Genomic DNA, 14,914 nt, shown 5'->3' on the forward strand with positions numbered 1-14,914 from the left:
GCAGAGAGGGCACGTCCTGGGTGGAGGGGTCCTTAATGATAGATGCAGCCTCTCTGAGGCATCGCCTTTTGAGGATGTCCTCAGTGCTGGGGAGGCTAGTGCCCATGATGGTGCTGACTGAGTTTACAATTTCTGCAGCTTTTTCCGATCCTGTGCAGTGGCCCCTCCATACCAGACAGGGATGCAGCCAGTCAGAATGCTCTCCACGGTACACCTGTCGAAATTTGCAGAAGTCTTTGGTGACATACCAAATTGCCTCAAGCTCCTGAAGAAGCCCTCCCACTCCCTCCACCCCTGGGTCAGAACCCTCAGTCCCTTGAAAGGGGGTGGGGACTCCTGGAATTTACCTCCCCTACTGCTCCCACCCACCACAGGGTCAGTGAACAACAATGGGATCTTGCTGTCCCCGATTATCAAGCAGTGAACCCTGGTGGGAGTGGAGGAGGAGAGTGGTGGGGGAGAGAGGGAGATTCGGGTGGTGGGGGGAGGAATCTCTTCTTGTGGGTGCCTGGGCCTTGGAATGCCTGCGTCCGGAGGGTGTCAGCTGCCCCCTGCCTCACCCGGAAGAACTTGTCAATTTTGCTCAAGTTGATGCGACGTTTGGCGTCCAGTTTGTAGATATTGCTGATGTTGCCGTCCATGAGGTAGAGGCCAAAACCCATCACCTGGCAAGAGGGAGGGGCAGAGTTAGCACCCGTCTGGAGACACCCCCCCACCCTCCACCATCAGTTCCACTCATGGAACTTCTCCCTCCACCCATCTGTCCCTCCCTCCCTCTCTCCTCCGCACTCCATGTGTCTTCCTCTTCATCCATTCCTCTTCCTCCGTCTCTCTCTCTCCCTACCTATGCACTTCCTTGCTTCTGTCCCTAGGGTTCGGTGAGGGCAGTGGGAACTCCCCACTCAACCTGTCCACTCACAGACCCCCTGGATACAACTGACCTCAAAACATTCCCCAATGAATCCCCAGACCTGCCCAGTAAATCATCACACCCCCCCAACCCAGCGATCCACACATCCCACCCTCCACACAGCAAATTCCCACACCACCCAGTGAATCCACACCCACACAGCAAATCCCCACACCCACACAGTGAATCTCCACACCTACACAGCAAATCGTCACACCCTCCAACCCAGCAATCCACACCTCCCACCCTCCACACAGCAAATCCCCACACCTACACAGTGAATCCCCACACCACCCAGTGAATCCCCACACCCACACAGCGAATCGTCATACCACCCAGTGAATCCCCACACCCACCCAGTGAATCCCCACACCCACACAGCGAATCGTCATACCACCCAGTGAATCTCCACACCACCCAGTGAATCCCCACACCCACCCAGCGAATCGTCATACCCCCGAGCCCAGTGATCCACACATCCCACCCTCCACACAGCAAATCCCCACACCACCCAGTGAATCCACACCCACACTGCAAATCCCCACACCCACCCAGTGAATCTCCACACCCACCCAGCGAATCGTCATACCACCCAGTGAATCGCCACATCCACCCAGCGAATCGTCATACCCCCGAACCCAGCGATCCACACATCCCACCCTCCACACAGCAAATCCCCACACCACCCAGTGAATCCACACCCACACTGCAAATCCCCACACCACCCCAGTGAATCCCCACACCTACACAGCAAATCCCCACACCCCCCCCAGTGCATCCCGAGCACGTTCTTTGTTGCGACCCCTGCCACCAGCACCCTCATTCGCCATGGCTGACCTTGAGTAGCATGTGTTTCTCACTGGGCGTGAGGTACATTTTGTTCTCATAATAATCGACGCAGATGTTGACGATGTCGGCAAGCAGCTCCTCGTACCCAGGAATCACCTCCAGCTGCTGGTGCAGGCACTAGGGAAGGAGTGGGGCAGCAGTCACACTATCACCTCACCCCCTCCCCATCTCCCTCACCCCCTCCCCATCTCCCCCACCCACACCGTCAAACCTACACTCCCCGTCTCCCCCATCCACACTCCCCGTCTCCCCCGCCCACACCGTCAACCCCACACTCCCTGCCTCCCCCACTCACACCGTCAACCCCACACTCCCTGTCTCCCCCACCCACACCGTCACCCCCACACTCCCCGTCTCCCCTGCCCACACTGTCACCCCCACACTCCCCGTCTCCCCCACCCACACTGTCACCCCCACACTCCCCATCTCCCCCACTCACACCGTCACCCCCACACTCCCCGTCTCCCCCACCCACACCGTCACCCCCACACTCCCTGCCTCCCCCACTCACACCGTCAACCCCACACTCCCTGTCTCCCCCACCCACACCGTCAACCCCACACTCCCCGTCACCCCCATCCACACCATCACCCCCACACTCCCCATCTCCCCCATCCACACCGTCACCCCCACACTCCCTGTCTCCCCTGCCCACACTGTCACCCCCACACTCCCCGTCTCCCCCATCCACACTGTCACCCCCACACTCCCCGTCTCCCCCATCCACACCGTCACCCCCACACTCCCCATCTCCCCCACCCACACTGTCACCCCCACACTCCCCGTCTCCCCCATCCACACCGTCACCCCCACACTCCCCATCTCCCCCACCCACACTCCCCATCTCCCCCACCCACACTGTCACCCCCACACTCCCTGTCTCCCCCGCCCACACTCCCCGTCTCCCCTGCCCACACTGTCACCCCCACACTCCCGGTCTCCCCCACCCACACTGTCACCCCCACACTCCCCGTCTCCCCCATCCACACTGTCACCCCCACACTCCCCGTCTCCCCTGCCCACACTGTCACCCCCACACTCCCCGTCTCCCCCACCCACACCGTCACCCCCACACTCCCCATCTCCCCCATCCACACTCCCCGTCTCCCCCACCCACACCGTCACCCCCACACTCCTGGTCTCCCCCATCCACACTCTCTGTCTCCCCCATCCACACTCCCCATCTCCCCCATCCACACTCCCCATCTCCCCCACTCACACCGTCCCCCCACACTCCCCGTCTCCCCATCCACACTCCCCATCTCCCCCATCCACACTCCCTGTCTCCCCCACCCACACTCCCCGTCTCCCCCATCCATATTCCCATCTCCCCCATCCACACTGTCACCCCCACACTCCCTGTCTCCCCTGCCCACACTGTCACCCCCACACTCCCTGTCTCCCCCGCCCACACCGTCACCCCCCACACTCCCCGTCTCCCCTGCCCACACCGTCACCCCCACACTCCCTGTCTCCCCCGCCCACACCGTCACCCCCACACTCCCCGTCTCCCCCATCCACACCGTCACCCCCACACTCCCCGTCTCCCCTGCCCACACCGTCACCCCCACACTCCCCGTCTCCCCCATCCACACTGTCACCCCCACACTCCCCGTCTCCCCTGCCCACACTGTCACCCCCACACTCCCCATCTCCCCCACTCACACCGTCACCCCCCACACTCCCCGTCTCCCCCATCCACACCGTCACCCCCCACACTCCCCATCTCCCCCATCCACACCGTCACCCCCACACTCCTGGTCTCCCCCACCCACACTGTCACCCCCACACTCCCCGTCTCCCCTGCCCACACCGTCACCCCCACACTCCCCGTCTCCCCCATCCACACCGTCACCCCCACACTCCCTGTCTCCCCCACCCACACTGTCACCCCCACACTCCCCGTCTCCCACATCCACACTGTCACCCCCACACTCCCCGTCTCACCCACCCACACCGTCACCCCCACACTCCCCATCTCACCCACCCACACTGTCACCCCCACACTCCCCGTCTCCCCCATCCACACTGTCACCCCCACACTCCCCGTCTCCCCTGCCCACACAGTCACCCCCACACTCCCGTCTCCCCCACCCACACTGTCACCCCCACACTCCCCGTCTCCCCCATCCACACTGTCACCCCCACACTCCCCGTCTCCCCTGCCCACACCGTCACCCCCACACTCCCGTCTCCCCTGCCCACACCGTCACCCCCACACTCCCGTCTCCCCTGCCCACACTGTCACCCCCACACTCCCGTCTCCCCTGCCCACACTGTCACCCCCACACTCCCGTCTCCCCCATCCACACTGTCACCCCCACACTCCCCGTCTCCCCCATCCACACTGTCACCCCCACACTCCCCGTCTCCCCCGCCCACACTGTCACCCCCACACTCCCCGTCTCCCCCACCCACACCGTCACCCCCACACTCCCCGTCTCCCCCGCCCACACTGTCACCCCCACACTCCCTGTCTCCCCATCCACACTGTCACCCCCACACTCCCCGTCTCCCCCGCCCACACCTTCACCCCCACACTCCCCGTCTCCCCCATCCACACCGTCACCCCCCACACTCCCCGTCTCCCCCGCCCACACTGTCACCCCCACACTCCCGTCTCCCCCGCCCACACCGTCACCCCCACACTCCCCGTCTCCCCCATCCACACTGTCACCCCCACACTCCCGGTCTCCCCCATCCACACCATCACCCCCACACTCCCCGTCTCCCCCACCCACACTGTCACCCCCACACTCCCCGTCTCCCCCATCCACACTGTCACCCCCACACTCCCCGTCTCCCCTGCCCACACTGTCACCCCCACACTCCCCGTCTCCCCCACCCACACCGTCACCCCCACACTCCCCATCTCCCCCATCCACACTCCCCGTCTCCCCCACCCACACCGTCACCCCCACACTCCTGGTCTCCCCCATCCACACTCTCTGTCTCCCCCATCCACACTCCCCATCTCCCCCATCCACACTCCCCATCTCCCCTGCCCACACTGTCACCCCCCACACTCCCCGTCTCCCCCGCCCACACCGTCACCCCCACACTCACCGTCTCCCCCACCCACACCGTCACCCCCACACTCACCGTCTCCCCCACCCACACCGTCACCCCCACACTCCCCATCTCCCACATCCACACTCCCCGTCTCCCCCATCCACACCGTCACCCCCACACTCCCCGTCTCCCCCACTCACACCGTCACCCCCCACACTCCTGGTCTCCCCCACCCACACTGTCACCCCCACACTCCCCGTCTCCCCCATCCACACTGTCACCCCCACACTCCCCGCCTCCCCCATCCACACTGTCACCCCCACACTCCCCATCTCCCCCATCCACACTGTCACCCCCACACTCCCCGTCTCCCCCACTCACACCGTCACCCCCACACTCCCCGTCTCCCCCATCCACACCGTCACCCCCACACTCCCCGTCTCCCCCACTCACACCGTCACCCCCACACTCCCCATCTCCCCCACCCACACTGTCACCCCCACACTCCTGGTCTCCCCCACCCACACTGTCACCCCCACACTCCCCGTCTCCCCCATCCACACTGTCACCCCCACACTCCCCATCTCCCCCATCCACACTGTCACCCCCCCACTCCCCATCTCCCCCACTCACACCGTCACCCCCACACTCCCCGTCTCCCCCACTCACACCGTCACCCCCACACTCCCCGCCTCCCCCATCCACACTCCCCATCTCCCCCACCCACACTGTCACCCTCCCACTCCCCGTCTCCCCCACCCACACTGTCACCCCCACACTCCCCGTCTCCCCTGCCCACACTGTCACCCCCACACTCCCCATCTCCCCCGCCCACACTGTCACCCCCACACTCCCCGTCTCCCCCATCCACACCGTCACCCCCACACTCCCCGTCTCCCCCACCCACACCGTCACCCCCACACTCCCCGTCTCCCCCGCCCACACTGTCACCCCCACACTCCCCGTCTCCCCCATCCACACCGTCACCCCCCACACTCCCCATCTCCCCCACCCACACCGTCACCCCCACACTCCCCGTCTCCCCCGCCCACACTGTCACCCCCACACTCCCCGTCTCCCCCATCCACACCGTCACCCCCACACCCCGTCTCCCCCACCCACACTGTCACCCCCCCCACTCCCCGTCTCCCCCGCCCACACTGTCACCCCCACACTCCCCGTCTCCCCCGCCCACACTGTCACCCCCACACTCCCCATCTCCCCCGCCCACACTGTCACCCCCACACTCCCCGTCTCCCCCATCCACACCGTCACCCCCACACTCCCCGTCTCCCCCACACTCCCCGTCTCCCCCGCCCACACTGTCACCCCCACACTCCCCATCTCCCCCGCCCACACTGTCACCCCCACACTCCCCGTCTCCCCCATCCACACCGTCACCCCCACACTCCCCGTCTCCCCCATCCACACCGTCACCCCCACACTCCTGGTCTCCCCCACCCACACTGTCACCCCTACACTCCCCATCTCCCCCATCCACACTGTCACCACCACACTCCCCGTCTCCCCCACTCACACCGTCACCCCCACACTCCCCGTCTCCCACATCCACACTCCCCATCTCCCCCACCCACACTGTCACCCCCACACTCCTGGTCTCCCCCATCCACACTGTCACCCCCACACTCACCGTCTCCCCCGCCCACACCGTCACCCCCACACTCCCCATCTCCCCCGCCCACACCGTCACCCCCACACTCCCTGTCTCCCCTGCCCACACCGTCACCCCCACACTCCCCGTCTCCCCCACCCACACTGTCACCCCCACACTCCCCGTCTCCCCCATCCACACTGTCACCCCCACACTCCTGGTCTCCCCCACCCACACTGTCACCCCCACACCCCCTGTCTCCCCCGCCCACACCGTCACCCCCACACCCCCCGTCTCCCCCGCCCACACCGTCACCCCCACACTCCCCGTCTCCCCCATCCACACTGTCACCCCCACACTCCCGGTCTCCCCTGCCCACACTGTCACCCCCACACTCCCCGTCTCCCCCGCCCACACCGTCACCCCCACACCCCCCGTCTCCCCTGCCCACACCGTCACCCCCCACACTCCCCGTCTCCCCCGCCCACACCGTCACCCCCACACTCCCCGTCTCCACCGCCCACACTGTCACCCCCCACACTCACCGTCTCCCCCGCCCACACTGTCACCCCCACACTCCCGGTCTCCCCCGCCCACACTGTCACCCCCACACTCCCTGTCTCCCCTACCCACACTGTCAAACCCACATTCCCCATCTCCCCCACTCTCACACACTGAGGAAGGGGGAGATCGGTGGGACCCCACCCTCACTGTCACCTCCTCAGACCCTCACTGTCTCCTGCCAAAGAGAGTCATTCTTCTACAACACCTGACTTCAGGATAAACCACTACCATTCCCACTGTCACTGCCCCCACCCCTCACCCATTACCCCTACCCTTTCTGCCCCCACCCTAACCATCAGCCCCACCCTGCCCGTCAGCCCCTTCTTCTCCCTCTCCTGTTTTCCCCATCCTCCCCTTCCTCTCCATCTCCCTTACCCTCCCCGCCAGCCCCACCCTCACCATATCCCCCACCCTCTCAGCCCCTCCCTCCCTGCCCACCTGGGTGATGCGGTTGTGGTTGGCAAGGAACATGGAGAGATTCTGAGATTCCTGAATCGACTGAGGGTCGGCCATTTTCCGCAGGAACTGAGCGGCCCTGAGGAGTTGGAGGGCAAGCTGGTCAGTCAGTGTGCGGGCACCACCCACAGTACATCTCGCAGTGGTCACGCACACCCCCTCCCCGAGACAAACACAGGACCCTTAACAGTACCGATGAGCAGAGGGTCACAGCTCCCTGAAATTGGTGGCACAGGTCGATGGGGTGGTTAAGGCTTATGGAACGCATACTTTTATTATTCAGGCATTGAGTTCAAAAGTCAGGAAGTTATCTTGCAGCATTATAAAATTTTACTTAGTCCACACCTGGAGTGTTGTACACAGTTAGTCTAGTCACCCCATTACAGGAGAGGTTCACCAGGATGTTGCCAGGGTTAGATGGCATGTGTTGTAAGGAGAAGTTGGGCAAACTGGGGTTGTTTTCTGTGGAATAGCAGAGGCTGAGGGGAGATCAGATAGAGGTTTATAAGAGGCATGGCTAGAGTAGACAATCAATAGCTTTTTCCCAGGGTTCAAATGTCTAATACCAGAGGACTTGAATTTAAGGTGAGGCGGGTAATTTCAAAGGAGGAGTGAAGGGCAAGTTGTTTTACACAGAGAGTGATGGGTGTCTGGAACATGCTGCCTGGGGTGTGGTGGAGACAGATAAATTAGAAACTTTCCAAAGAAGTTTAGATGGGCAGATGAATGTGAGGAAAATGGAGGGATGTGGACATTGTGTAGGCAGAGGGATTAGTTTAGTTGGCCATTTGATGACTAATTTAATTGGCTCAACACAGCATTCAGGGCTGAAGGGCCTGTTCCTGGTCTGTGTTTCTCATCATCAGGAAGGACATCATGAATTTGGAAGGATTTCTGAGGATGTTGCTGGGATTCGATGGAGTTCTCGGGAGAGGTTTGGCAGACTTGGTCGTTATTCACTGGTGTGTTTGAGTCTGAGGGTGAGCTGCAAACTTTTGGATATTTACACCTGACCGATGGAAACGAGCAGGGATGAGCATCGATGTGTGGAACGCAAGCTGCAAGGAATCGGACCACAGGATCCCGCAGAGGATGGCAGATCACCAGGATCTACCCCAGCCCCCACTCACTATTTGTCACATTCCCCAAGAGCATTGCAGGTGAAGAACCTGAAGCATCCCTACCACCCATCCCACAATCTCTCTGACCCACCACTGTCAGGAAGGAGGTACAGGAGCATCAGGACTAGGGCTGCCAGACTGGGAAACAGCTTCTTCCCCCAGGCTGTCATCACCAGGGTCTGGTCACTGGTTTACTGTTTACCTGTATGCATTTTGAATTATATTTTTTTAGCTTAATGATGGTAATATCTTAGTTGATGTGCTGTGTGTGAGTACACCATGGAGACGACAGAAAACCAGAGGACATAGATTTGGGGTGAGAGGGGAAAGGTTTCAGAGGGACCTAATTGGCAGCATCTTCAAAACTGACTGCCCACAGAAGGCAGAGGCTGGTGGTAGATGGAGTGTATTCTGGAGGTTGGTGACCACTGGTGTTCTGCAGGGATCTGTTCTGGGACCCCTGCTCTTTGTGGTTTTTATAAATAACCAGGATGAGGAAGTGGAAGGGTGGGTTAGTAAATTTGCAGATCACATGAAGGTTTGTGTGATTGTGGATCGTGTAGAAGGTTGTTGTAGTTTACAACAGAACATTGAGAGGATGCAGAGCTGGGCTGAGATGTGGCAGATGGAGTTAAATCCAGAAAAGTGTGAAGTGATTTACTTTGAACAGTCTAATTTCAAGGTAGAATACAAGGCTAAACGCAAGAGACTTGGCAGTGTGGGAGAACAGAGGAATCTAGGGTCCACATCCATAGATACCTCAAAGTTTGCATGCATTGACAGGGCGATTAAGAAAGTGGATGGTGTGTTGGCTTCATTAGTCAGGGGATTGAGTTCAAGAGCTACAGGGTAATGTTGCAGCTCTATTATTATTAAGGATCCCACCCATCCATCCAGCATCCTCTTCGACTTTCTACTATCAGGCAGGAGACTCCGATGCAGAAAGACAAGAACGGTCAGGATGGGAAACAGTTTCTTACCTCAGGCCATTAGGCTTCTGAACTCCCGGTTGCATCGTATTTGAAATGTCACTGGTTTATCTGTTCCGTAACTTACAGTATTTAACATTAATGCACTTTAGTTTGGTATTTCTGTGCGATTCACCTGTAGATTTTATCCTTGCCTTCATAAGTTATCCTGTGTTATGTGTGTCATGTGTACTACTGTGCTTTACACCTGGTTTGAAGAATCGTTGACTTGTCTCTACATACGCTATATGGTTATAAACATTTTATATATATATACACACGTATATAGCTAAACTTTGCTCGACTTGGCACTACAACACACCGGCCAGACCACACTAGGAGTGTCGTGTTCAGTCTGGTCACCTCATTATAAGGAGGATGAGGAGACGGTGCAGAGATGAGTTGCCCTTCATTAGTTGGAATATTGTGGCTCACTCACTGGCCTCGACTCTAGTCGCCCAGCCTCCAGGATCCCTAATCACGCCTCCACTGAGAGGGGGTGAAGGACGCACATTCCCAGTGGGGATGCTGTCAGTCTTTGAGCACACGTTTCCTCTGTCTGCCTGGGAATCTCTTCTCACAGAAGAGCTGGGAATGCCATAGGCATTTCGGATTTTGTGTTGGATGTATAGAAGTTGTGAGCAGTTTTGGGCCCCTTATCTAACAGAAGATGTTCTGGCATTGGAGAGGGTCTACAAGAGGTTCACGAGAACGATCCCGGGAGCATTTCATGGCTTTGAGCCTGTACTCACTGGCCTGATAACTTACTGAATATTGAAAGCACTCAGTAGAGTGGATGTGGAGAGCATGTTTCCAATAGTGAAGGAGATGAGGACCAGAGGGCACAGCCTCAAAATAGAGAAGCATCTGTTTACACAAGAGATGAGAATTTCTTTAGCCAGAGGATGGTGAATCTGTGGAATTCACTGCCACAGATGGCTGTAGAGACCTTGTCATTGAGTATATTTAAAGCAGAGGTTGATAGGTTCTTGGTTAGTCAAAGGTTACGGGAGAAATCAGGAGAATGGGGTTGACAGGGGAAATAAATCAGCCAAAATGGAATGGCAGAACAGACTCGATGGGCTGAATGGCCTAATTCTGCTCCTATGTCTTATGGACTCGCGGTCAATGTGATGGGCAATGGGCTGAAAAGCCTCCATCTATATCTGTGTGAGTGTTGACAGGCTGAGTGGCCCTGGGGCTGCTGACTGACCGTTTGTAAGCAGAGTGGTCATTCTTGACACTGCATTTCATGTTCTTCAGCTCGTCCAGCACGGCGAACATGTTGATGAACTTGCCGAGGGTCAGCAAGTACGCCTCGGAGACAAAATCCTTTCGACGCTCAGCATGACACAAACGCTTCACCTCGCTGCAGAATCTCTCGATCGCCTTGCGCTGGGGTCAGGAGGAAACACAGGTCACGGTTCACCCCAATGGACACATACAGAACCACACCAGGGCTACATGTAGAGGTGGGCAGTAAGGGAGTCACACTGAGTGGGGGGCAGTACTGAGGGAGGGTCACACTGTGGGAGGGGCGGGACTGAGGGAGGGTCGCACTGTGGGGGGGGCGGTACTGAGGGAGGGTCACACTGTGGGAGGGGCGGGACTGAGGGAGGGTCGCACTGTGGGGGGCGGTACTGAGGGAGGGTCACACTGTGGGAGGGGCATTACTGAGGGAGGGTCGCACTGTGGGAGGGGCAGGACTGAGGGAGGGTCGCACTGTGGGAGGGGCGGGACTGAGGGAGGGTCGCACTGTGGGGGGGGTGCTACTGAGGGAGAGTCACTGTGGGGGGGTGGTACTGAGGGAGGGTCACACTGTGGGGGGGCAGTACTGAGGGAGGGTCACACTGTGGGAGGGGTGGGACTGAGGGAGGGTCGCACTGTGGGGGGGCGATATTGAGGGAGGATCAACCTGTGGGAGGGGCGGTACTGAAGGTGGGTCACACTGAGGGAGGGGTGCTACTGAGGGAGAGTCACTGTGGGAGGGTGGTACTGAGGGAGGGGTCACACTGTGGGAGGGGTAGGACTGAAGGAGGGTCACACTGTGGGAGGGGCGGTACTGTGGGAGGGTCACACTGTGGGCGGGCGGTACTGAGGGAGGGGCGGTTCTGTTGGAGGGGTGAGGCTCCCCTGGTTCCCTTTACCTGGAAGTACATGAATTTCATTAGCTTGGTGACCTCAGGCTCCAGCACCTCCACCGTCTTCTCGTAGATCTCCACCCGGTTTGGCTGCTCGTTACACTTGACCTGGGTAGCACATAGGGAAAGCAATTAGCTCCAGAAACTGATGAGTACAGCAAGTGTAAGGTCCTCCTGGGGCAGAATCACTTGTGGGGCTGTACATCAACCCTAAACAATGTGCTGAATCAGGGGATTGTGCGAATCATTAAATCAGAGGTATGCTCAGAAGAAGGCCTCCATCCGCAGCAGGGAAGATTTTCCAGTGGCCAACCATTCCCATTCCCATTCCGACAAATCATTCCACGGCCTCTTCTTCTGCAGCCACACCCAGGGTGAAGCAGCAACAGTTCTGGGTAGTCTCCAACGTAACAGCTTGGACACAGATTTCCTCAAATTGAGGTAATTTCTCCACCTCCCTTTCTCTCCTTTTCCATTCCCCATTTTTAGCTGTCATCTTACCCCTTCCCTTCTGTTTTCTTACTTATCACTCCCTGTGGTGCCCCTCCCTTTCTCCCATGGCCCACTCCCTTCACCGTTCAGATTCCCTCTTCTCTCGATCAATCACCACCTAGCTTCTTATTTCATCCCCTCACCTGGTCTCACCTATCACCTGCTAGCTTCTTACCTCATCTCCACCCACACCCCTCACCTGGTCTCACCTATCACCTGCCAGCTTCTTACCTCATCTCCACCCACACCCCTCACCTATCACCTGCCAGCTTCTTACCTCATCTCCACCCACACCCCTCACCTATCACCTGCTAGCTTCTTACCTCATCTCCACCCACACCCCTCACCTATCACCTGCTAGCTTCTTACCTCATCTCCACCCACACCCCTCACCTGGTCTCACCTATCACCTGCTAGCTTCTTACCTCATCTCCACCCACACCCCTCACCTGGTCTCACCTATCACCTGCCAGCTTGTACTTTCTTTCCAATCCTGATGGAAACCCTGGCCTGACTTCAGATCTTTGCGGGAAGGTGACCCGCTCTCGGGGTGTCACGACTGGCTGTTATCCGACATGCCTAAGAACTCAGCCCGCCTTCGGAGTTCCAGGATCTCGGGGTTCTGGAGACGGGCGGACTGAAGGTTGGTGTCCCAGCAGGAAATCAGTGTGTTGTGGGAGATGGAAGATCTCCGGCTGTGTGATAGGAAAAAGTGATGCAGCGGACTTTTAACATCGTAAATCAGTGAGTTGTTTGTTACGTCTCCCCTCTCACTGTGAAACCGAGGCACCTCCTTCTCCCTTACTAGGAAGAGAGAGTTTGTGGTACGTTGAATACGGGGTGAACGAGTAGTCTTTGGGATACCACAAGCCTGTGTCTTTATTGATGCTTTGCTGCACACTTCAGTGCTCGGTGGGGGGTGCCAATGCTTATTTTTGCCAGTGTGGGAGGGGGAGCTGTGTACTTTTTTCCATAGATGCTGCCTGGCCTGCTGAGTTCCTCTAGCATTTTGTGTGTGTTGCTCGGATTTCCAGCTCCTGTAGATTCTCTCCTGTTTGTATCAGGGTTGTACACGGTGACATTAGAAGTAGTTTGACAATAGATTTACTTTATCTCCAGCTTGCAATGCCATCGTGGAACTGCTGAACCTTGGTGATTAATTTCCGTGGGTATCCGCACTTCACCACGACCTTCCACAGACCCTCACCGTGAACAATGTCAACAGCCTCAGTCAGAGTGACACAACAGTGTTTGACAGTGTCAACTGTCTCAGTCAGAGTGACACAACAGTGTTTGACAGTGTCAACTGTCACAGTCAGAGTGACACAACAGTGTTTCACAGTGTCAATGGCCTCAGTCAGAGTGTCACAACAGTGTTTCACAGTGTCAACTGTCTCAGTCAGAGTGACACAACAGTGTTTGACAGTGTCAACTGTCTCAGTCAGAGTGACACAACAGTGTTTCACAGTGTCAACTGTCTCAGTCAGTGACACAACAGTGTTTCACAGTGTCAACTGTCTCAGTCAGAGTGACACAACAGTGTTTCACAGTGTCAACTGTCTCAGTCAGTGACACAACAGTGTTTCACAGTGCCAACTATCTCAGTCAGAGTGACACAACAGTGTTTCACAGTGTCAACTGTCTCAGTCAGTGACACAACAGTGTTTCACAGTGTCAACTGTCTCAGTCAGAGTGACACAACAGTGTTTCACAGTGTCAACTGTCTCAGTCAGAGTGACACAACAGCGTTTCAGTGTCAATGGCCTCAGTCAGTGACACAACAGTGTTTGACAGTGTCAACTGTCTCAGTCAGAGTGACACAACAGTGTTTGACAGTGTCAACGGCCTCAGTCAGAGTGACACAACAGTGTTTCACAGTGTCAACTGTCTCAGTCAGAGTGACACAACAGTGTTTCAGTGTCAATGGCCTCAGAGTGACACAACAGTGTTTCAGTGTCAATGGCCTCAGTCAGAGTGACACAACAGTGTTTCACAGTGTCAACTGTCTCAGTCAGAGTGACACAACAGCGTTTCAGTGTCAATGGCCTCAGTCAGTGACACAACAGTGTTTCACAGTGTCAACTGTCTCAGTCAGAGTGACACAACAGTGTTTCACAGTGTCAACTGTCTCAGTCAGAGTGACACAAGTGTTTCACAGTGTCAACTGTCTCAGTCAGTGACACAACAGCTTTTCACAGTGTCAACTGTTTCAGTCAGAGTGACACAACAGCGTTTCACAGTGTCAACTGTCTCAGTCAGAGTGTCACAACAGTGTTTCACAGTGTCAACTGTCTCAGTCAGAGTGACACAACAGTGTTTCACAGTGTCAACTGTCTCAGTCAGAGTGACACAACAGCGTTTGACAGTGTCAACTGTCTCAGTCGGAGTGACACAACAGTGTTTCAGTGTCAATGGCCTCAGAGTGACACAACAGTGTTTCAGTGTCAATGGCCTCAGTCAGAGTGACACAACAGTGTTTCACAGTGTCAACAGTCTCAGTCAGAGTGACACAACAGTGTTTGACAGTGTCAACTGTCTCAGTCAGTGACACAACAGAGTTTGACAGTGTCAACTGTCTCAGTCAGAGTGACACAACTGTTTCACAGTGTCAACTGTCTCAGTCAGAGTGACACAACAGTGTTTCACAGTGTCAACTGTCTCAGTCAGAGTGACACAAGTGTTTCACAGTGTCAACTGTCTCAGTCAGTGACACAACAGTGTTTCACAGTGTCAACTGTCTCAGTCAGAGTGTCACAACAGTGTTTCACAGTGTCAACTGTCTCAGTCAG

The 14,914-nt window shown here is 57.3% G+C and overlaps 1 protein-coding gene across 4 annotated transcripts in view; it reads right to left on the reverse strand.

The window, feature by feature from the left end:
• LOC140739100 (cytoplasmic FMR1-interacting protein 2) overlaps positions 1 to 14,914 on the reverse strand; it is a 156,129-nt gene that overhangs the window by 110,656 nt on the left and 30,559 nt on the right. For all 4 annotated transcript variants that reach the window (XM_073067057.1, XM_073067053.1, XM_073067054.1 and 1 more), the window contains exons 5-9: positions 11,640 to 11,741; positions 10,706 to 10,887; positions 7,386 to 7,482; positions 1,748 to 1,876; positions 561 to 665 (exon numbers count right to left, since the gene is read on the reverse strand). In XM_073067057.1, coding sequence (XP_072923158.1) covers positions 561 to 665; positions 1,748 to 1,876; positions 7,386 to 7,482; positions 10,706 to 10,887; positions 11,640 to 11,741 — 615 coding nt within the window. The remainder of the gene's footprint in view (positions 1 to 560; positions 666 to 1,747; positions 1,877 to 7,385; positions 7,483 to 10,705; positions 10,888 to 11,639; positions 11,742 to 14,914) is intronic.

This window comes from Hemitrygon akajei, chromosome 15 (assembly GCF_048418815.1).
Source record: "Hemitrygon akajei chromosome 15, sHemAka1.3, whole genome shotgun sequence".
NCBI lineage: Eukaryota > Metazoa > Chordata > Chondrichthyes > Myliobatiformes > Dasyatidae > Hemitrygon > Hemitrygon akajei.